At 37.5% G+C, this 23071-nt stretch overlaps 2 protein-coding genes across 3 annotated transcripts in view; one reads left to right on the forward strand and one right to left on the reverse strand.

Moving 5' to 3' along the window:
- Window positions 1-260: 260 nt before the first annotated feature.
- LOC122139046 (fructose-bisphosphate aldolase A-like) lies at window positions 261-18157 on the reverse strand. 2 transcript variants are annotated; one of them, XM_042734748.1, is made up of 7 exons: window positions 18005-18157; window positions 12871-12987; window positions 12501-12767; window positions 12258-12418; window positions 6184-6442; window positions 2733-2932; window positions 261-641 (listed from the first exon to the last, which is right to left on the reverse strand). In XM_042734748.1, the coding sequence occupies exons 2-7, from the start codon at window positions 12980-12982 to the stop codon at window positions 546-548; spliced, it is 1095 nt and encodes a 364-aa protein (XP_042590682.1). In that variant the 5' UTR covers window positions 12983-12987; window positions 18005-18157; the 3' UTR covers window positions 261-545. The 2 variants fall into 2 exon arrangements, with proteins under 2 accessions (XP_042590682.1, XP_042590683.1); XM_042734749.1 differs by having other exon boundaries at window positions 12871-12982; window positions 18005-18148.
- A 1919-nt stretch (window positions 18158-20076) lies between these two features.
- Window positions 20077-23071, forward strand: part of LOC109068249 (integrin alpha-X-like) — a 34140-nt gene continuing 31145 nt past the window's right edge. The window contains exon 1 of the mRNA XM_042734724.1: window positions 20077-20111. The gene's annotated coding sequence lies outside the window, so the exon portion shown is untranslated. The remainder of the gene's footprint in view (window positions 20112-23071) is intronic.

A 23071-nucleotide genomic window follows, 5' to 3' on the forward strand; every position in this document is an offset into this window, starting at 1 on the left:
TAAGGTTTTGTAAAAATCATTAAAACTGAAGAATAATTTAAAATCATTAAGATGCTAACAGATGTTTTTCTCTAGTTGTATATTAGACCTTTTCTGTGCAGTTTTATAATAACTATCAAGTCTGAAAGATCTGAAACATCGCAAGTGCATAATGTAATTGAATAATTAATAAAGTAATAAAACTAATACATTTCCTTCAGAGTTAAAGTGATGAAACAGAGACCATGCATGAACTTGTGCATGAAGGCAATCAATCAGTGTTTTGGTGGATTGCTTCTTTATTCTTTTGCAAAATATCTAGTGAAAAAGAAAACAACAGATGCAATACTGTAAGGGTTGTAAACGCAAAACAGGACAGATCATTAGTCTGACAGCATGAAACGGGGGTGGACTAGATGAATTAAACTCGACTGGTCAGTTACAATGACTCTTATGTTCTTTGGTATCATTGTCAAATGGCAGTGGGAAAATGACTAGAGGAGTGATAGTGGCTGTGGCTCACAGAAATGATTAGACAGTGGAAGTGTGGCCAGTTGTGTTATGTTTTAATATGCGTGGTTGGCCACAAATAGAGACTCTCCCGCCGCTGATCCGGTGTCTCCTTTGCAGACGTATTTACCGACAGCTGCTGCGCTGTTGTTCTGTAGAGGAAATACACACATGAGATTAGTAAATCAGGAACAGTGAGCTGGGTGTCAAAAATGTTTGCAGATATCTACTGTTGCGCATTACAAAGCAGAAATTATGTGTGACTAAACTAAATTACAGAGTGCATCAGTTGAGTTCCAGAAGTCAAAATCACATTAATTTTAAAAAGATGACCTACTGTGAGCTCTGAGGTTGTTATTTGATGACAAATGCTTTTGTTTAAGCTGCATTATTTCAATTTATTTTCAAAATACTCATGTTTAACATTGAAATTCTTGGTGAAAAACAACCTTACCCAACCAACTAACCTTACCTAAATCACCACCAGTCAGGAACCAAAACAAACAAATCACACAAAAAAAGATCTTTAGCTGCCCATCCCCTCCCATGAAGCACTGCGAATGACATAATCACGTCTCAAACGACTTCATATTTGTGTATGTCTGTATATATTTATGTAATTTGCAATGCTTGATGAGATGCAATGCTTCTTTCCCTCAAATTCGCAGTCCTGTACCTTCATCTTTTTGTCTTTCAAATACTTTTTGTTTTTTCTTCAAAGTTAAAGTTTGTAATGACGGGATTTACCCCATAGCATGTTAGTTTGGTTCATGGCTTAAAACTCTTTCTTGAAGACTTTTTAAAAATCCTTTTAAGAAAAACAAAACAAGAAAAACAAAACGGGGGAAAAGAAATTGTGGAAAAAAGTTGTGTAAAAAAGTTGACTATAAAAGTGATGGGAGGAAAGAGGAAACGAACTAGAGCGATTATTAAAGACATTATGTGGAATGTAGCTCAAAAAGAAGGTGGGGAAATTTGACAGCTGCTATTAGTGGTCTGTCATACTCAGGGCTTGAATTGAGGGGGGATGTGGGGGATGGCATTCCCCTGGTGAAATGTCAAAATGCATCCCCCCTATGAAACTACCATCCACCCTAACCATCCCCTTTAGATTAATAATATTGTGTATTATGTAAAATTTATTGTGCAGATTAAATGTTAAAATTCTCTACTTATGATAATTCACAAAATAAATAAAGGCCATTGGCCAATCAGAACTTGGTACTGTAACAAGCTGCCACAAGCTGAAGCAAGTTTCCGTCATTTTTCATGCAAAATGGTTCAAGCACAACTTTTGAAGTTCTTTAACAGAAAAGGTATGATTTTTCCTTGAATAGAATTTAAAGACTGTGCTGTATGTGTGACTGTGAGGGACTGAGAGACGATAGTAGAGTATGTCACCAACTTTGCAAAAAACAAACAAAAACACATCTTGAGAGTCCAGAAGCATTCACTGCACGATGAAGCCCATTAGAATGCAATCAGAATGCCCTTATAATTCAAGCAATGAAAGAAAAAAATACCCATGTATGAGTTTGTATGATTTCATATTCATTGCACAAGCAATGTATTTTCTGAAAATTAGCATGTAAATAGGCCTATGCTAATAATTTTATACAACAGTGTAGCGCAACTTGGTGTTTCATTCCTTGAACGAATCAGTTTTTGAACAAATCATGTGAGCCAGTAATTCAATGGTCCATTCGCTTTCTAATTGATTCAGTCGTTTTGAACGAATCGTTTGAGTTGAATGATTCAATAAATCATTTATTAAAAACAGTTATTTGCTGCCACCTACGGGTGGTTTTATTGTTATTTTTATTTATCCATGACAGTCCTAAACCAGCCAAGGTGTTAGCACAAAAACACATTCAGCAAAATATTGTTTAATTAGCAGTATTGACCCAAATTCCTCCATTTCAGGCCCCAGAAGGGGAAAAAAAGCTTAAAAATAATAGTTTGTTTTAATAAGGCTATTTTTTTTCATTAAGCAATAACCTTTTTAGACAATTTTTATAATCATTATGTATAATTAGCTACGGGACAAACACCCCCCCCCCCCACTCAGCCCCCCAAGAAATTCACCACACCATCCCCCCTGAATTGTTTTTACAATTTGACTGATCATACTTATATACAAATATGATTCCAAAATCACTTGGGGAACTGGCATCACAGATCATAAGTGTTCACTGGCAAACTCTCATCTGCTTTTCACTGTCTTTGTGAGGTTGTTTACGTACTATGGCTCTCTTGACAAACTCCTCCTGGCAGGCTTTGCTGTTCTCCTTCTTGCCCCCCCAGGCTTTCAGTGCAGAGGCTTGTAGGGCCCGGCCGTAAGAGAAGGTGAGCGCCCAGGGTTTGCTTAGGGGACACTGGTTAATGGCGCTCAGATTGATCGAGGCCTCCTCCTCGCTCTGGCCTCCGGACAGGAAGGTGATGCCTTTGGGAGCAGAAGATGGTAGAGGTTATCGTTGTGATCTTTGTATTGAAGTTTAAAATTTGCTAATTTATAAATGACAAGCCATTTGGATTATAAAGGATTAGTTTTTCCCTGTTTAATAATGTTTTGCCTGTTTAATACTGTAAAGCTGCTTTGACACAATCTGCACTGTAAAAAGCACTATATAAATAATGGTGACTTGACCTAAGTTTAGATAATAATGTATAAATTGCCCATAGCATCATTCTTACATACACAAGTGTGTCATGATACATCGATATGAACTGATGCATTGGTTAAATGTTAAACTACATGATGTATCGATGGAATACATAAAAATCTGTATATTTTTAAATATCTATGAGATATGCTAGAAGACTTGTTTGTTATAAAAAGATGCCAGATTGTCACTGAGCTATCAAATATAACCAAAGAAAAATAAAATCACATGCTTGAATGACTGGAGGCCCGTTGCTCTCACACCCATCTTCAGTAAGTGTTTTGAGAGATTCGTCAGAGATTACATCTGCTCTGTGCTGCCTGCCTCATTGGATCCGCTACAATTTGCATATCGCAGCAACCATTTTACAGACGATGCTATTTCTTTCACCCTACACACTGCTCTCTCCCAACTGGAAAATAAGAACACCTATGTGAGAATGCTGTTTGTGGACTACAGCTCAGCATTTAACACCATAGTGCCTGATACACTTGTTGCGAAGCTCCAGACTCTGGGACTAAACAGATCTCTGTGCAGCTGGATCCTGGACTTCCTGACAGGCAGAAGTCAGGTGGTCAGAATGGGCAACAACACTTCATCCCCGCTGACCCTCAACACTGGTGCTCCTCAGGGCTGTGTCCTCAGCCCGCTCCTGTACTCCCTGTACACACATGACTGTACAGCCACACACAGCTCCAACGTCATCATCAAATTTACACACACCCATCACCATCGACAAGACACCAGTGGAGTGGGTAAACAGCTTTAAGTTCCTCTGCGTTAACATCTGTGAGGATCTCACCTGTTCTTCACACACTGACGCAGTGCTGAAGAAGGCACATAAACGCCTCTTCTTCCTGAGACGGCTGAGGAAGTTTGGAATGAGCCCCAGCATCCTCAGATCATTCTACACCTGCACTATAGAGAGCATCCTGATGGGCTGCATCACTGCCTGGTTTGGAAACAGCACTGTTGGCAACCGCAATGTAGAGGTCTTCACAGTGCACCCGGGACCCGACGAGCTGGGGCCCGTACGGGTTCGGGTCTATATTTTAAATGATCTGCCGGGTCCGGGTCGGGTCCGAATCTATTACTTCGGGGCCCGGGTCTGTTTAACATTGTGTGTAATACCCGTGTGATCGGAGTCATCGGACTCGGAGAACACCCGGCCGTGATCAGACACTGCTTGTGTTTTTTGCAACTTGTAAAATTAGGAATAGAAAAGTGTGAGAAAAAAAGCGATTCTCTCTCTCTCTCTCTCTCTCTCTCTCTCTCTCTCTGCCATTAGAAACAGAGTGCGCAGACTCAGAGTTAATGCAAGTGCACGCACGGTAATGATGCTTGCAGACTTGACACACTCATATTTAATATATTTCAAATCAGCAACAAAATCTGAGGTGAACTGTCACATGAATGTTTTCTATGACGCTCAAATTGCGTTAAAAAGCATATTTTAGGTTGATCCAGAGAACACGCATGTGCAGTCTCAAGTGCATGTCATGTTTCTATGGCAACCAGTGAGGCACACAATGACTTTGACCGCAAAACCGCGCTTTACATTTTCTCCCATTTTTATAATAATATAAATGAACCGTTTAATTTTAAAGTTTTAGTGGTCAGATTCAGACTCAACGCAGAGCAGAGCACAGAGATGATAGCAAATAAATAACGTCAGCGGCCATGGCACTGAACGAGCAATCGTTATATAGTTCAAAAGGGCAAACAGTCGAAGTTATTATGCGAGTTAACTCAGGTCAGAATGTACATGTGCACAGTTGCATTTGTCATCCGTCACCGTGACATCAAGTGGACTTTTTGAAGCTGAAATAATGAGTGGATTTAGCTTGGACTTGGAATAACGAGAGGAATAACATGGATAACTTTCTTGTCGGAGGATTGTAATGCATCACAGGCAGTCATGTACAAGGAAGAGAGACTACGGCTCCTTAAATTAGGTAAGACAAAAAGTTGTATTTTTTGCCACAGGTTTATTGACTTGTAATAGCAATTTAAGGTGTAATATGTGACAATCGGGTCCGTGTCTTGGACATCTACACCAGGCGGTGTATAAGGAAATCCTGGAGGATCATCAGTGACTCCAGCCACCCGTCCCACAGACTGCTCTCTCTGCTGCACTCAGAAAGACGTCTCCGCAGTATCTGATCCCACACTAGCCGACTGAGGGATAGCTTTTTCCCTCAGGCTATCAGACTTATGAACAGTCAGAACTAATACACCCTATAGCATACTCCCACAATATGGTATATAAACATAACATGTTTCCTTAATATCTACAAACATATTATGTTGTTTAGTTTTTCAGAGAAACAGGTATGTTAACATAAAGTTTCTTTAATATATTATAACACATGGGCATAGTTTTTCAGAGAAACGGGTATGTAAACATAACGTTTCTGTATATATATATATATATATATATATATATATATATATATATATATATATATATATATATATATATATATTTATTATTAATTTTAAGTTGCTATTACTAATTGCAGCAGCATTTTATACCAGAATGTCAATACACAAATCAAAGACCACTAAATCTAATCAAATCATAATTGAATCATGGCAATCCACAAATATTGCATTGCTGTCTAAGAGAATCAATGTCAGACTAGCCTGATATATAGTCACATTCAATTCAGTTTTCCTATATATTTATATACGAAATACTGGCATTGTGGGATTAGAGGTGAAGATAATCACTGCGTTACATTATGAAGGGCTCATCTCCAATCTTTCATTATTTTAAAGTGTTTACCCTCCCAAATGGGAGCTTTCAAAGGGATGAAGGGTGTAGGGGACTAAAAACTGTTCCTTCAAGCACACTTCTGCAGCATCTTTATGAGACAACTACAGAGGCGCTGCTTGTCCCACAATTAAACCTGTGCACTTTGACTTGGAAGGACTCATCAAAATAGCTGCCGTGATTGTTCTTACTGGAAAGTGCTTTTTGGAGGCAGATTTGTCCTGTGTGGGATGCAGTGCAGGTGGAGCGACTCACCAGGAACGGCCGGTGGAACAGTGCGGCGCAGGGCGGTGACAGTGGACATGGCGATCTCCTGAGGAGAGTACTTGTGGGAGCAGGAGTGGCCAGCTGTCACCATGTTGGGTTTCAAAAGGGTTCCCTCCAGATACACATGGTGATCTGACAGAGCCTTGTACACAGCCGCCAGGACCTTCTCTGTCACATACTGGCATCTCTTCAGATCATGGTCACCATCAGGCAGGATCTCAGGCTCCACGATGGGCACGATGCCATGCTGGCGGAGACGACAGCAACCAGTGTAAATGAATTGTGACACCTTGCCTATCTGAACATTTAAGTCTGTTTTCTGATAAGGTCACAAACAGCAGAGAAACAAACAAGAATTATAAGTGCAACAAATATATGCATATATATATATATATATATATATATATATACAAAATATATATGCAAATATAGCAATACAAAATATATGCCAAAAACATTCAGTATATTTTGTTGTTTATTTATTAATTATAATTATTAAAGGTGCATTTAGTAGTAAGTTTAACACATTCACTTCCTGTATGGCCAAAAGACAGAAATTCCGACAAAGACAAAACATGAGAGTAAAACATTGTTACAACTTTAAGGGTTTAATGGGTAAGGGAATTAATTTTTGTGTAGACTGCTGTCTAATCAAACTTTATTTCTATAGCCCTTTACAGCAGCCACAAGGTGTCCAAAGTGCTTCACATCAGATACAAATAACACATCATTCAAAACACAATATTCAAATAAAAGTAAAGGAGAGGAAAACAGAATTATAAAACATAAAACAATAAGCTATATTAATACTTAAAATCATCAATGGACAAAGGAAAAATGTTACACCGCTACTGCGTATCAAATGCCAATTTAAATAAGTTTTAAGTTTGGCTTTAAAAAGTACAACGTCTGTTTCATTACGCATGTCATGGGGAGCTTGTTCCAAAGCTTAGGGCCAGCAACAGCAAAGGCCCTATCACCCCACTGTTTATGCTTCAACTTTGGGACCTGTAAAGCGCGTTGATCAGAAGACCGCAACCGCCAATTTTGTCCACCCAGAGTTAAAAGCTCAGACAGGTACTCAGGTGCTAGCCCATTCAGAGCTTTAAAAACAAACAATAAAATCTTAAAATCAATCCTAAAACCCGCTGGAAGCCAGTGGAGAGTAGCTAGAACTGGAGTAATGTGTGCTCTTCTAGGTGTACTGGTTAAAAAGCGAGCAGCAGCATTTTGTACAAGTTGCAAATGGGAAAGAGATGTTTGACTCAGACCGACATAAAGAGCATTGCAATAATCAAGGCTTGAACTAATAAAGGCATGTAAAGCTTTTTCCAAATCGTGCCTTGTAAGAAAAGGCTTAACTTTACTCAACAGACGAAGTTGGAAGAAGCTCATTTTTACCACATTGCTAATCTGTGTATCAAATTTCATGCCGCAATCGAAAGTCACGCCCAAATTCCTTACAGTTTGTTTGGCATACGGAGTCAAAGCTCCCAAACTTAAATTTGAATTTACTGACATGCATCTTGTATTGAAGACAATGCATTCAGTTTTGTCTTCGTTTAAAGTAAGGAAATTGCGAGAAAGCCACAGCTTAATTTGATTAATGCAATTTTGCAAGCTGTTTAATGCGACACTGTCATTTGATTTTAAAGGCAGGTAAATCTGCAGATCTTCTGCATAACAATGAAATAACAGATTATGCTTGTTTATTATAGCCCCTAGTGGCAACATATATAAAGAAAACAGGGTGGGGCCCAGAATTTAACCTTGGGGCACTCCGCAATAGAGGGGAGCAGACGATGATGAGCAATCTCCCATTGTAACAGCGAAACTCCTATTTGTTAAATATGACCTGAACCATTTAAGTGTGGAGCCTTGAATGCCTACACAGTGCTCAAGACCTGCAAGAAGAATTGAAATGGTCCACTGTATCAAATGCTGCCGTTAAATACAGGAGCACTAGTACAGTAGGATCCCCTGAATCTACAGATAGTGCTATATCATTTTGAACCCTTAACAGTGCCGATTCGGTGCTATGACGTGATCTAAAACCAGATTGAAACTTCTCAAACACAAAATTATGTTTTAGAAAAGCTTGTAACTGATTAAAAGCAAGCTTTTCTAACACCTTCAAAATGAAAGACAGATGTGAGACTGGTCTAAAATTCGACAAAACATTAGGATCAAAATTTGTTTTTTTAAGCAGGGGTCTGGCCACGGCATGTTTAAATGCATCGGGGAATGAGCCAGAACTGAGACAAAAATTAAAAAACGTGAGTAAACTCGGGCCAAGAGTACTAAAAACTTCCTTGAGCATCCAGGCAGGAACAATATCTAAACTACAATTGGTAGGTTTCATGTGGTGTACAACCTGAGAGAGCAACGACAAAGAGATAGGTTTAAATTCCCCAAAGACAGCTGAGTAAAAAGGATCAGCAGGTACAAACTCACTAAGATCAACACTGGCATTTTGCATTTTGGCACTTTAGCTACTTTATCAACGAAGTAACATAAAAACTTCTCACACATACTGGTTGAAGCCTCTGTCAAAGCTAACGTACATGGATTTAAAACAGAGCTTATAGTGTTAAATAAGACCTTAGGTACATGACAGCTGTTAACTATGACAGATGAGAGATAATCCATCTTTACCCTCTGATACTCTACAAGACTATCCCTTAACATTCCCAGAGAAACTTGCAATTTGTCCTTCTTCCACTTCCTTCCAGCTTGTCTGCAATGTTGCCTTCTGGCTCTTGTATTGTCATTCAACCAGGGGTCCGGTTTAGGTTTAATAGACTTAAGCCGGTAAGGGGCAACTGTGTCTAGAATTTCTACAGTTTCTGAATAGAAAGCAGAGAGAATGTTGTCTGAGGACAATGGAAGAACCATACCATTCTTGGCATAAAACTGAGAGCCCAAGAACATCGAAACAAACTCTCCAGCTGAAGAGGGTGTGAAACAGCGACGCTTAGAAACTGAAAGTACAAGTTTAGGAGGTTGTGAAACAGTGATCTCAGATTTAATGGGAAAGTGATCTAAAAAACCTGATTCTAATATTTCTGTGACTGAAACTGAAAGACCAAGAGAAATAATAAGATCCAAGGTATGGCCTAGATTATGTGTTGGCCTGTTTACACATTGGTTAAGGCCAAAAGAGTTTAACACATTTTTAAAATCATTAGCACTCACTAGTATCTTATAGTAGTACTATTATTTATTTACATTTACACACTGCAAATAGTTACATAAAACTGAGATAAGTAATGACAACAGTCAAGAAAATCTCTGTTTTCTGTTCTCTCTAAAGCTGGCCGCACACTAGATGATTTTAAGGCCAATTTTAAGCCCGATTTGCATTCCTGAACGATCGGGGGGTGTGGCCCAATTTGAGGCTTGTCGCAATTTTTTTTGTCCAGAAAATCCTCTATTGTGGTGTGTCATTATGATTATTTAACTGCTTCCGATTGAGACCGAGAGTCCCCAAACTCAAGTTGTAAATATCAAACATGGGCTGCCTCTGATGTGATACCGCGATAGCCAATGAGAGCGAGCAAGTGGCACCTACTGGATGTTGCATGCTTCAATTGCTGAAACTTGGCAGTCACAAACATGCCATGAAAGCAGAGAACATCACCCACATTCTTTTCTATACTTTGTTTTTCTCTGTGAAACAGAACGTGTGCCAGGAGAGTGAGCTGACAACTTTGATTGTCCACTATTTGTTTTTCTTTAGCTACTCATGGTGGAAGAAGTAACTTGAAATTCACTATAGCATCTATGAAGACAGCCTTCATGCTTTAAATGTGAAACTAGCCTTAGCTAGACAAACTTTCTTCTCAAACCTTATAAACATTAACTTGAACAACACTCACAATGCCCCCCCCATCCCCAAGTCAGATTCCCAGTGAAATGCTCTCCGACAGCAAATGCAATGTGTTTGCTTGCTTCTTTTCTGAGAAGATCAATAATATCAGGAAGGCGATTAGCACATCCTGAAGTTATGCAGAGGTTAAACAGATTCGACTGCAATATCAAAAAGGAGATATTATGTCTGCTTTTGAAGAAATTCATAGCAAAATGTTGGAAGAAATAGTACAGCACCTTAAATCGTCAACCTGCTATTTTGACACACTTCCCACATCTTTTTCCAAAAGGTTGTTAAACTGTTAAGAAGCAGATCTCTTAGAAGTGGTAAACACCTCACTTCTTTCTGGGACTTTTCCAAACTCCCTGATAACTGCAGTTGTTAAAACCCTTCTGAAAAAGAGCTTCTGAAAGAGATCTTGATAACACCATGTTTAGCAACTATAGACCAATATCAAATCTTCCTTTTATAGGCAAGATTATTGAAAAGGTAGTCTTTAATCAACTGAACAAATACGTATACTCAAATGATTCCTGGACAATTTTCAATCTGGTTTCCAACCGCATCTCCTACTGCGTTTGACCTGTCGATCATAACATACTACTAGAGAGACAGGAAAACTAGGTCGGGCTCTCTGGGATGGTACTCAAATGGTTCAGGTCATACTTAGAAGGGAGAGGTTATTATGTGAGTCTAGGAGAGCATAGGTCTAAGTGGACGTCCATGACATGCAGAGAGCCACCAGGACTCCTTGCACCACTCTTGTTTATCCTGTATATACTTCTACTAAGTCAAATAATGAGAAAGAACCAAATTGCCTATCACAGCTATGCTGATGATACCCAGATTTATCTAGTCTTATCTCCAAATAACTACAGCCCCATTGACTCTGCCAATGTATTGATGAAATTAACATTTGGATGTGACAGAACTTCTTCAGTTAAACAAGGAAAAAACTGAAGTCATTGCATTTGGAAACAAAGATGGTGAATGCATACCTTGACCTTACGGGACAAACAACTAAAAATCAAGTCAGGAATCTTGGTGTGATTCTGGAGACAGACCTTAATTTCAGTAGTCATGTCAAAGCAGTAACTAAATCAGCATACTATCATCTAAAAAACATTGCAAGAATTAGATGTTTAGTTTCCAGTAAAGACTTGGAGAAAATTGTTCATGCCTTTATCACCAGCAGGGTGGACTAGTGTAATGGTCTTCTCACCGGCCTTCCCAAGAAGACCATTAGACAGCTGCAACTCATCCAGAACGCTGCTGCCAGGATTCTGACTAGAACCAGAAAATCTGAGCATATCACACCAGTCCTCAGATCCTTACACTGGCTTCCAGTTACATTTAGGATTGATTTTAAAGTACTTTTATTCATAAATCACTCAATGACCTAGGACCTAAATACATAGCAGATATGTTCACTGAATATAAACCTAACAGAGCACTCAGATCATTAGGATCGAGTCAGTTAGAAATACCAAGGGTTCACATAAAACAAGGGGAGTCCGCCTTTAGTTATTATGCCGCCCGCAGTTGGAATCAGCTTCCAGAAGAGATCAGATGTGCTAAAACAATAGTCACATTTAAATCTAGATTCAAAACTCATCTGCTGTGCAGTTATGGAATGAACACTGTGCAATGTCCGAACTGATTGCACTATATTTTATATATAATCATTTTCTATTCTTAACTGTTTTAAATTCATTTTAAACCTCTTAAATACATTTTTAAATCATTTTCAAAGTTTTTAAATTCCTTGTTTTATTGTTGTGATTATTTTATTATTGTTATTTTCTTTTCTTTTATGTAAAGCCCTTTGAATTACCATTGTGTATGAAATGTGCTATATAAATAAACTTGCCTTGCCTTGACTATAAAAAACATTATATGCAACATGCAATTTAGCCTGTTGCGTTTATATTCTAAGCTCTTCTGCATGCATCTTCAATAAGGTGTATATTGGATTTGATCTTTTTTAAACTGTCCCACTGCAGCAGGTGATTTATATATATATGATTTATATATATTTATTTATTTAGAGGGATGATCTAAAAATTCAAGGCTTGAAACAGATGGAAAATTGACTGCACAGCTGCATGTTATGGATGTTTAGTGCACCAGACGCGTGCCTGAAAACTATTATAGAATTATGTGTTATGTCGCATGCTGTAAAGTGGCTCACCATCTGGCAGATGCTGGCATAGCGGGCGAGTACATTAGCATTCTCAATGATAGCCAGATGGGATGGAGTAGTGGGGGTGATCTTTAACACACAGCGCCATTTGGCAAAGTCAGCACCATCTTTTTTATACTGAGCGCAGCGCTCATACAGCCCATCCAGACCTGAGGTAAAGACGTGTGAACATTTGTAAAAAGACAGAATAAAACTCATAAATTAAAGGATATGAAGAAAGGTCATCCATACCCTGTGTGGTCGTTTCTCCGTTGGTGCCGGCCAGAGGTACAACACCCTTGTCCACCTTGATTCCAACCACCATGCCTCTCTCCTTGATCAGCTGAGAGAAAGGCTTGCCATCATCAGTCTTCTGATAGAGCGTCTCATGGAAAAGGATGACTCCACCAATGCAGGGCAGGATGCGGTCGTCTGCGGTAAAAAGCAGCTGACGATACAGCCTCCTGTTCTCCTCTGTGTTCTCAGCGTTGATGCTCTGGAAGCGCTTTGCAACGCTGCCTAAAATGACACACAGTAAAAAGAAAACCAGAGAATAAGGACATAAATCTCCATTTGCATGAACTAGCATTTTGAAAGCATATAAGTGTTTAAGTGTTCGTGCCTGTGGACTCATCAGCTGCAAGAATTCCCTTTCCTGGCGCGACGATCCTCTGAGCGATATCGCTCAGCTCTTTCTTCTGATCGGGGCTCAGGAATGGATATGCGTGAGGCATCTTTACTGGAAGGAAGAAGGTGAAATCAGGAACAAAGCAAACGGTAGCCAAATAAATTAATGTGATTGGGGTGCAATACACTGATGTTATCAGATAATACTGTGGAACATACTAATGAAACATGAAGTACTAAATTCAGTGTCAGTAGCGTCATCAAACAGATGGTTTCCTGAATACTTTCCCAATCAGTTGGCCACTGGTTGGTCAAACAGATAATTCTGCACCAAACTCTCCACTGGTTTAGTCAATGTTGTGCTGGAAAACTAGCCTGTCAAAAGAATGCTGCAAGGATGACATGTTTTTGGAGGTGAACCCATATGTTTGCATCAGCCTAGTTTGACAAAAGAAACATCCCATTAGCTTTTGGATTGCCAAGAATAAGGTCTGTGACCAACAAAAGTTTATGAGTCTTACATGCTTTGTTCATCTTGATGATCTTCACAAAGCCTGAATACAAATGTCCAAAGTAAAAAGGTAAATTTAAGCTACAAACAAATGACACCATGGTTTCACGACTTCAGTGTAAATCTTTGTCTCTTTCAGTCTCTTGGGGCTTAGGACGATTCCAAGGGCCCGGAGTCAGAGGGGACCCCCCAAGGAGGGAACGTGATTTTTCTTTTGCGATTTGTACCGAGGGGACGCAACCCACCCAGCCCCCAGGATCAGATTTTTACTGAGGCGGGCATGAGTAAACATTGACAAACTTGTTTTGTTGTGTTAGGACTTATAGTTGGCTTTGTTCAAGCTGGTATAGGAGAAAGTATTTTAATGCTGAAAAAATGACCTTTAATGATTACAATACCATGGTATTTCTTTGATATGTTCAAAAAATGTAGCATTTTATGTCAAAGAAAAATGAAATAAACAAAGTGTAGAATGTTTAATGTGATGTAGAAGATATAATGTATTAAAAATCATAAACTACACTTTTAGCATTGCACTCTTCGTTGTTGCAGGAAGTACTGTAATTTCCTTTTTGGATTAAAATGTCTGCTAAAAAATTAATAGTAACTCAAAGGGATTTTGTGATAAGGAAGTGTTTTGATGAACTGTTAATCTAAATACAAAGGAGGGTTTTTTTTATATTATTTTTTTAAACATATCTCATAAACCTGCCTGCAGTGGTCAGACATGCATGACTTCAAAGCTAAGATCCTCCTTTTTTTTGAGAACTTCTGCTTTTATTTATCAGTGTATAGGGAAATATACTGCAACAGTACTTAAATCCTGCTCTTCACCTTTATCTTTCTTTCTTTTCATTTCCTCATAATGACTGTCACTTACTCCCACTTTCTGTCCTCCTCAAGAGTTTTGAACGTGTAAAGCCTTGATACTCTCATTGTTGACCTTTATGTGAGTTAAGTAGGACAAGCTCTTTTCCTGTCACCCCCTTCATCCACTGATTCTACCTTTGCCCTTTTTGACACTTCTGCCTAAGAGTTCAGACTATATATAAACTAGTGCCTACCAGCTGCACTGGTGTTAACATGCTGTTCTTGCACGAGGGTGTATATATATATATATATATATATATATATATATATATATATATATATATATATATAAGGGTGTATATATATACACACACACAAAGTTTTTATGTATATTGTTTTCTTTTGTTCTGTCTGTTCCATTGGTGAACATTGCAGGCTGCAACCAATAAGTGTTTGATAACAATAAGTGCAATAAGTACAATAGGTTATTGTACAATAAGTATAATAAATATTAGATTTTTTTCTACACTTGAACCCCCAGAGACCAAAGCACTGATACTGATGATATATTATTTTTATAATTAACGATTATAATGAGCCACTGGTTATAAATAAGCTATGAAATGATAGTAATACGAGAAAAATACAACCATATAGAAGGCCTAGTACAGTTGCATTGACATTTGTAACATTGGGCTGACGGATGGATGCCAGTGCAGTTTAGTCAGATTCATTAGATTGTTTTGAATCATTCCAAATGAATCATTTAGTTTCATTCATTAATGGTTTAGCTATGATTTACTAAATGGCTCTGTTGTGTGAGTGTAGTTAAAATCAACTGAAGATTTTTTTTTTTCTGCAATAGTTAGAACCATGGTCTTATTTTTACATAGAGATTTATATTGCTTTGAAATATTGCCATTTTAATAATTAAACATTGACCATGGTTTATCTAATGGTGTCAATACTGGTAGTGAACATACTGATATGCTGTGAGATTCAAAAAGTAAAAATAATATATTTAAATTAATTAAATTAATACATTTTAATTTAATTTAAAATTATTTGTAAAATTTATATTGTTTAATTGCTTTAAAGCATTAAACAGATCTTGCACCAAAAGCCAATTACATAGAAGCCTTTAGATATATAGTCAGCTTTCTGCAATATTTAGCAGTATACCAGCAACATCATGATAACAATTATAACAGTCCATCAGGTTAGGCGCCCCGTTGCAGTTCTGAGTTCAAGCTTTGTCTCTTTCAGTCTTTATTTAAATTTCTACAAGTTGGAAATTTTAAGTTAAAGTAGTTTGTAGGAAAAGTCAGGGGTGCCGTAAAGAGGTGGTGGTGGTGGGGGTGGGGGGGTTGTTAGGATGATACCAAGGGCCCGGCATCAGAGGGGACCCCCCCGAGGAGGGAACGTGATTTTTCTTTTGTTTTTTATATGGCTCTGTTGTTTTTATTTTGCGATTTGTGACCAGATTTTTACTGAGGGGGGCACGAGTAAATATGCTGTTCAGGGGGCCCACAAATCATAGCAGCGCCCCTGGTAAAAGTATAAATACAATAAGGTTGTCAAAGCAGACTAGTGAGTAGATGAGTTCTGTTTTTAGTCCCATATAGTGTCATTTTAACAACCACCTTTTTTATCAGAAACATGAACGCTTAAATAAATATGGGGTATTACTGATGTTCTATTGTTGAATAAAACATGAAAATGTCTTGAGCTTGTGTTCACCACAGACCTTATATCAGGCATTTAACCAAAAGCCCATTCAAAAAACCCATTGATGAACTCGTTTTGTTGTGTTAGGACTTATAGTTGGCTTTGGGTATAGGAGAAAGGATTTTAATGCTGAAAAAAATTACCTTTAATGATTACAATACCATGGTATTTCTTTGATATGTTCAAAGAAATTAACATTTTATGTCAAAGAAAAATGAAATAAGCAAAGTGTAGAATGTGTAATGTGATGTAGAACATATAATGTATTAAAAATCATAAACTACACTTTTACCATTGCACTCTTCGTTGTTGCAGGAAGTACTGTAATTTCCTTTTTGGATTAAAATGTCTGATAAAAAAATAATGGTAACTCAAAGGGATTTTGTGATAAGGAAGTGTTTTGATGAACTGTTAATCTAAATACAAAGAGGGATTTTTTTATATTATTTTTTTAAACATATCTCATAAACCTGCCTGCAGTGGTCAGACATGTATGATTTTAAAGCTAAGATCCTCCTTTTTTTGAGAACTTCTGCTTTTATTTATCAGTGTATAGGGAAATATACTGCAACAGTACTTAAATCCTGCTCTTCACCTTTATCTTTCTTTCTTTTCATTTCCTCATAATGACTGTCACTTACTCCTGCTTTCTGTCCTCCTCAAGAGTTTTAAACGTGTAAAGCCTTGATACTCTCATTGTTGACCTTTATGTGAGTTTTGTAGGACAAGCTCTTTTCCTGTCACCCCCTTCATCCACTGATTCTACCTTTGCCCTTTTTGACACTTCTGCCTAAGAGTTCAGACTATATATAAACTAGTGCCTACCAGCTGCACTGGTGTTAACATGCTGTTCTTGCACGAGGGTGTATATATATATATATAGTTTTAATGTGCTGTTCTTGCACGTATATATATATATATATATATATATATATATATATATATATATATATATATACACACACAAAGTTTTTATGTATATTGTTTTCTTTTGTTCTTTCTGTTCCATTGGTGAACATTGCAGGCTGCAACCAATAAGTGTTTGATAACAATAAGTGCAATAAGTACAATAGGTTATTGTACAATAAGCATAATAAATATTTGATTTTTTTCTACACTTGAACCCCCAGAGACCAAAGCACTGATACTGATGATATATTATTTTTATAATTAATGATTATAATGAGCCACTGGTTATAAAAAAGCTATGAAATGATAGTAATACGAGAAAAATACAAAATCATAAAATCATCAAAAATACAATCATATAGAAGGCCTAGTACAGTTGCATTGACATTTGTAACATTGGGCTGACGGATGCATGCCAGTGCAGTTTAGTCAGATTCATTAGATTGTTTTGAATCATTCCAAATGAATCATTTAGTTTCATTCATTAATGGTTTAGCTATGATTTACTAAATGGCTCTGTTGTGTGAACATCATTAAAATCAACTGAAGATTGTTGCATTTCTGCAATAGTTAGAACCATTGTCTTATTTTTACATAGAGATTTATATTGCTTTGAAATATTGCCATTTTAATCATTAGACACTGACCATGTTTGATCTAATGGTGTCAATACTGGTAGTGAACATACTGATATGCTGTGAGATTCAAAAAGTAAAAATAATCTATTTAAATGAATTAAATTAATACATTTTAATTTAATAAAAAACAATTTGTAAGATTAATATTGTTTAATTGCTTTAAAGCATTAAACAGATCTTGCACCAAAAGCCAATTACATATAAGCCTTTAGATATATAGTCAGCTTTCTGCAATATTTAGCAGTATACCAGCAACATCATGATAACAATTATAACAGTCCATCAGGTTAGGCGCTCCGTTGCAGTTCTGAGTTCAGTAATTAGGAAGGAAATATATAACTCTTGCTTCCTCCTCCTCTTTTTGTTTGAAGTGTTTTGCTCTGATAAAGCCACCACACAGCCATACTCTCCTATTTATGTTATCTTATTCATACTCATTGTGAATGTTCATATGTCATACTCAAGTGATAATCTTTTAATATCAATGTCCTGTTAAGACAGAATTTAGATGCATTTTTAAATAAATTTCTTACCTTCCTTGCTGAAAGAAGCACCGACAAAATGGAGCGACCCTTAAAGCGAGGGAGAGACAGAGAAGGGGAGAGAAGAAAAAATCTGGCACAGACCACGACAGCTGCCTGTCCGACTGGCCACTGTATCTATCCAGCATTATGACCCCTCACATTCAGCTGCCCTGCTAAAACTAGCCTTATCCTGCCACTGGAGAGGGCCGGCAACATTCCCAAACACGCAAGAAAGCGAAGGAGACAGACAGAAGAGAGTGTGTGGAGTCAAAAGCTTTACAGTCGACTGTGCTCTTGTGGAAATATGTTAAAGGCTGAATGGAAATGTTTAAAGAGGGAGAAAGACAAACACATTGGATAATATAAACAAGTAGTTTGGGAGACCTGTTTGTTAAAAAAAATGCAATTCCATTTGGTCCTACTAGTCAAAGGGGATTATACAGCAGAGTCTGTATTTGTAGTTATTTTGGACAAATAAAGGGACACTTAAAACATTCTTCTTGTAATTGAAATTTTTTGGTGTGTGTGGGAATATGGGAACATCATGCAGGAGCAATAGATGACGTACCTCTATTTACATTCTATCAAAACTCCAAAAACATTCCCATACATAAAATTCAAAGCAGGTTCCAGGTGAACATGAGAGGCAGTAAAATACCAACAACTTTTATTGCTGTTCACACAAATCATGATTACAGGAGCAGATTGATTAATAAAGACTTAAAGCGATAGTTCACCCAAAAATGAAAATGTAATGTTTATCTGCTTACCTCCAGGGCATCCAAGATGTAGGTGACTTTGTTTCTTTAGTAGAACACAAATTGTGATTTTTAGCTTCAGCCGTTGCAGTCTGTCAGTCGTACAATGCTTGGCAATGGTTACAGAATCTTTGAGAGAAAAAAAAACATGCACAGGAAAATCCAAATTAAACCCTGCGGCTCGTGACGATACATTGATGTGTAAAAAAAAAAAACGAACGATCGGTCTGTGCAAGAAACTGAATAGTATTTATATTGTTTTTTTTTTTTACCTCTGATTCACGCAATGTCTGAAGAATAGTTTGTATTGAACGCATTTACAATAGGTAGGTTTCTGCTGTTGTCAGGTGTTACTAGCGGTTTTGAAGCTCAAAGTGTGCAGAGGGGGCCGTCGCCATCTTGGCAGCGCGTCACCCGCGCGACTCTCCCGGATAATCGAAAATGGGCAAAAAGGCGGGAGCTGGTTTAATGGAGAATGGGCCAACTAGCGCGACGGCATTGTCAGCAGCGGCAATCCACCTGTCACTCAAGTGACCACGCCCTTAATTATGCAGAACTTTAAGGCTTAATATAATTTAAACGGATGAGTTATAAAGAAATTCACCCCCCTCACAGTTGTCATGAAGGGCAAAATTAGCAATATAGACCAAAATCATTTTTTGAACCAGGCTGGGCATTTTAACATGGGGAGTCTATGGGACTGACTCCCTTTTGCAGCCAGCCTCAAGCGGCCAGTCGATGAATTACAGTTTTAGTCACTTCCTTATTGGCTTCACGAGAGAGAGCGCGAGGTTGCCGCTCGGTCTGAACTGTCAGAACTCTTGTGAACGCGCTTCACAGCAGCCTGCATCATCTTCTTCTTGTGGCTTTATGGCAGATTGCAGACTTATAAGTGCATTACCGCCACCTATCTCTCAAATGGACCATGAACACTCTATCTACAATCTCAATCAGGAGTGTTAACGGTCCACTTGAGAGATAGGTGGCGGTAATGCACTTATAAGTCTGCAATCCTCCATAAAGCAACAAGAAGAAGATGATGCAGGCTGCTGTGAAGTTGGTTGATAAGAGTTCTAACAGTTCGGACATTGCATGAATCAGAGGTAAAAAAAAAAAAAAGAGCGATATAAATACTGTCCAGTTTCTTGTACAGACCGATCGTTTTGTTTCTTTACAATGTGTCATCACGAGCCGCAGGGTTTAATTTGGATTTTTCTATGCATGTTTTTTTTCTCTCATAGATTCTGTCACCATTGCCAAGCATTGTACGGCTGAGAGACTGCAACGCCTGAAGCTCAAAATCACAATTTGTGTTTTACTAAAGTAACAAAGTCACCTACATCTTGGATACCCTGGAGGTAAGCAGATAAACATCACATTTTCATTTTTGGGTGAACTATCCCTTAAATGGTTCCTTGCACAGTAATGTGTTTTTAGCTCATGAATGCATGATTTGTGAACTAATATATCTTGATCTTTGCATCACAACCAGTTACATATGTCTGGCTTTTCTGACAAAGTACATTTGCTAGGTAGCTCAGCTGCAGAGCAGATGCAGAGCGCTCCGGTAAGAGCCTTGTGAAAGTCATAACTTTATTTCAGACGTGATAGGGCATTAGCTTTTTAGCACCACTAACATTTTTGGACATTTCATTTCCAAATTAGAATGCCCAGTGTAATGAAACATTGCCAAATTCATGTTCACATCTTTTGGATAAAACTGCACTTTTAGCCTCATGCATGGCACTTTTCAACTTGGAAATTTCATGAAACGTGCAAGAAGCAACATTACATCATAGGCACGATTTTCCAGTGAGTACAGGATGGTATTTGTCCTGGGATTATATTAATTTTGTAGGTGTCAGGAAAGGGTCATTTTGACTTATATAACAAGTATTTATCAAATTTATTTATAAAGTGAATATAATATGGATATTTTATAAAGCTCAACACTGACCCACCGAGGTCTCACTATATTGCTTTAATACCAATATATAGCTTTAATACCTGCTCACTGCAGGTATTAAAGCTATATATTAAATATAGTAGAAAAGGTAAGTGCCTACAAAAGGGAAGCATAAAGAAAAATCCCTTACAACATACAGTTTTACTTACTGACAAATGGGCTTTCAGTTAGCAAATATTTATAAAAGACAGAAATGAGAAAGTGAGAGATGGTTAGTAGCTGTATTCATAACCTGCTGGAGACACTGTTAAAAAAAAAAATGTTTTCTTCTAAAACTAACAATTGCCCAAATGTTTGCAGATATTCAGTGATCACTATTATATGCTTTCTGGATTTATAAGAGCATGGGTAGGTCACGTGAGTTGACTTAAACTTTAAACCAGGGAAATTTCCAAGCTGTGATAGAAAAACATTGAATGATCAAGTGTTTGACACTGTGAGCAGAATAATAAAGGAAAGACAGGAAGACATAAAGGAAGAAACACATAAAAGCAGGAAAGAGAAATTAACACTCTTACTCTTATCTCTTTTGCAAGTTAAAAATTGCAACACATCTGATGTATTCACACGCCCGTGGTTTAACACAATAAATGGTGCAACCCTTTTATGGTAAAGGTACAAAGGTCAACAAATTCTTGCTATGTAAGTGTCGTCACACTTTTATTTTCACCAAGAAACTTTCTGACCAAACAGATGTCAATTCTTTTTCTCATCTTAGCAGATGGTCTAAGCACATAGAACATTTTCTGTAAACCACCAAAGTCTTTCCACTCTGCTGTGGTTTTGTACTTTATTGTCATTGACCATACAGTCATTTTTAAAATTACAACATATACAACTACATACAAGGGTAAGATTTTTTCTCAATTTCTGTCACAGATGGAATTTTGGATAGAATAGAATAGAAATAGAAAAGAGAGCGCAAGTGTTAGAAGAAAGCAAGCAGAATGCAAGCTTCTAGAGGCCACATATTTCTGAAGTAGTGAATTTAGGTAAAGGGGTGCTGAGCCAGTCATGGTTTTGTAGGTAAACACCAATGCCTTGAATTTTATGCGAGCAGCAATTGGTAGCCAGTGCAAATTGAATAACAGAGGTGTGACATTCTTTCTTTTCTGAGAACTGAGAAACCAAAATTCCATTGATCTTTTGCCATATAAGATGCTAGGGGTGTTGCGATATACCGGTATTGGCGATAACCGTGATATTCAAAGCAACAATTATCTATATAGTATTATCTATATCTATAGAGTGTGACGATATATCACAATATTTAAAATCAACAGTTCTCTTATGATAACACCACATGTAAATACTCCATCGACAGTACCTGGTAAAGCTCCCAGGTGTTCATATATTTAAGTAAAGGGTGATTATCTGAATATGTACCGCATTTTCTTTACTCGTCTTATTTTTGTATTTACAATTAATACGGCCTGTGAGTAGTAACACTTTATTTCTTTGTTCAAATCTATTAACAGTTACACGATTAAAACTGATCTTGAAAAACTGAGAGACCACATTGCTACATTAAACTCTGTAAAATGTTAAGTTGGTCACAGTGCCACGCACTTAATGCCTCATTAGTTAACATATACAGTACAGTAGGTAGACAACCAAAATGGGTAATACCGCCGCCGCGGGGCCGTGGCGCTAACTGCAAATCAGTCGCTTGTTAAAATCATTTGTGAAACTACCGCCAGGTGGCGCAAAGGGACGGATTGCGAACTGAATGTTATTGTAAAATGAAAGGAAGACGTAAAACAACAATAACATTATAATATACATTATAACATCCTTAAAAGCCATTAAAAATAGGATGGTCTTAGGCTACAGTCTACTCATCAAAAATTTAAAGAAAGACCTTTACACAAAGGCTCTTATGCTTAGTCATTACATATATAGGCATATATATATATATATATATTTTGCTTAATATATATATATATATATATATATATATATATATATATATATATACCCACACACCCCCACCACCCCCATATATATATATATATATTTCGGTTCATTCTTGGTTAAAAATAAATAAATAAATAATAATCTTCAGGTTCCATTTGCAGAGCGAAATGAGAACGGTCCAGCATTTACAAATAATTCTTATTAACTCTGTTATTATTCTTGATTTTTCAAACTGCTAACACTTTGCATTTTTGAATAATGCCTTTACTGTGTGACCAATAATTGTGAATTGTGACTTTGATCGCGCTGGTGCCTCACGCGCACATATTCATTGGAAACAGCAGTCGTTCACCGAGCCATGCGGCGCGAGCAGCCACTTTGGCATATTTTTGCTAGTTATGATTTTTTTTCCGTCGATACTGAAACACGTGTGAA

The sequence above is a fragment of the Cyprinus carpio genome, chromosome B12, assembly GCF_018340385.1.
Source record: "Cyprinus carpio isolate SPL01 chromosome B12, ASM1834038v1, whole genome shotgun sequence".
In the NCBI taxonomy this organism is placed as follows: domain Eukaryota; kingdom Metazoa; phylum Chordata; class Actinopteri; order Cypriniformes; family Cyprinidae; genus Cyprinus; species Cyprinus carpio.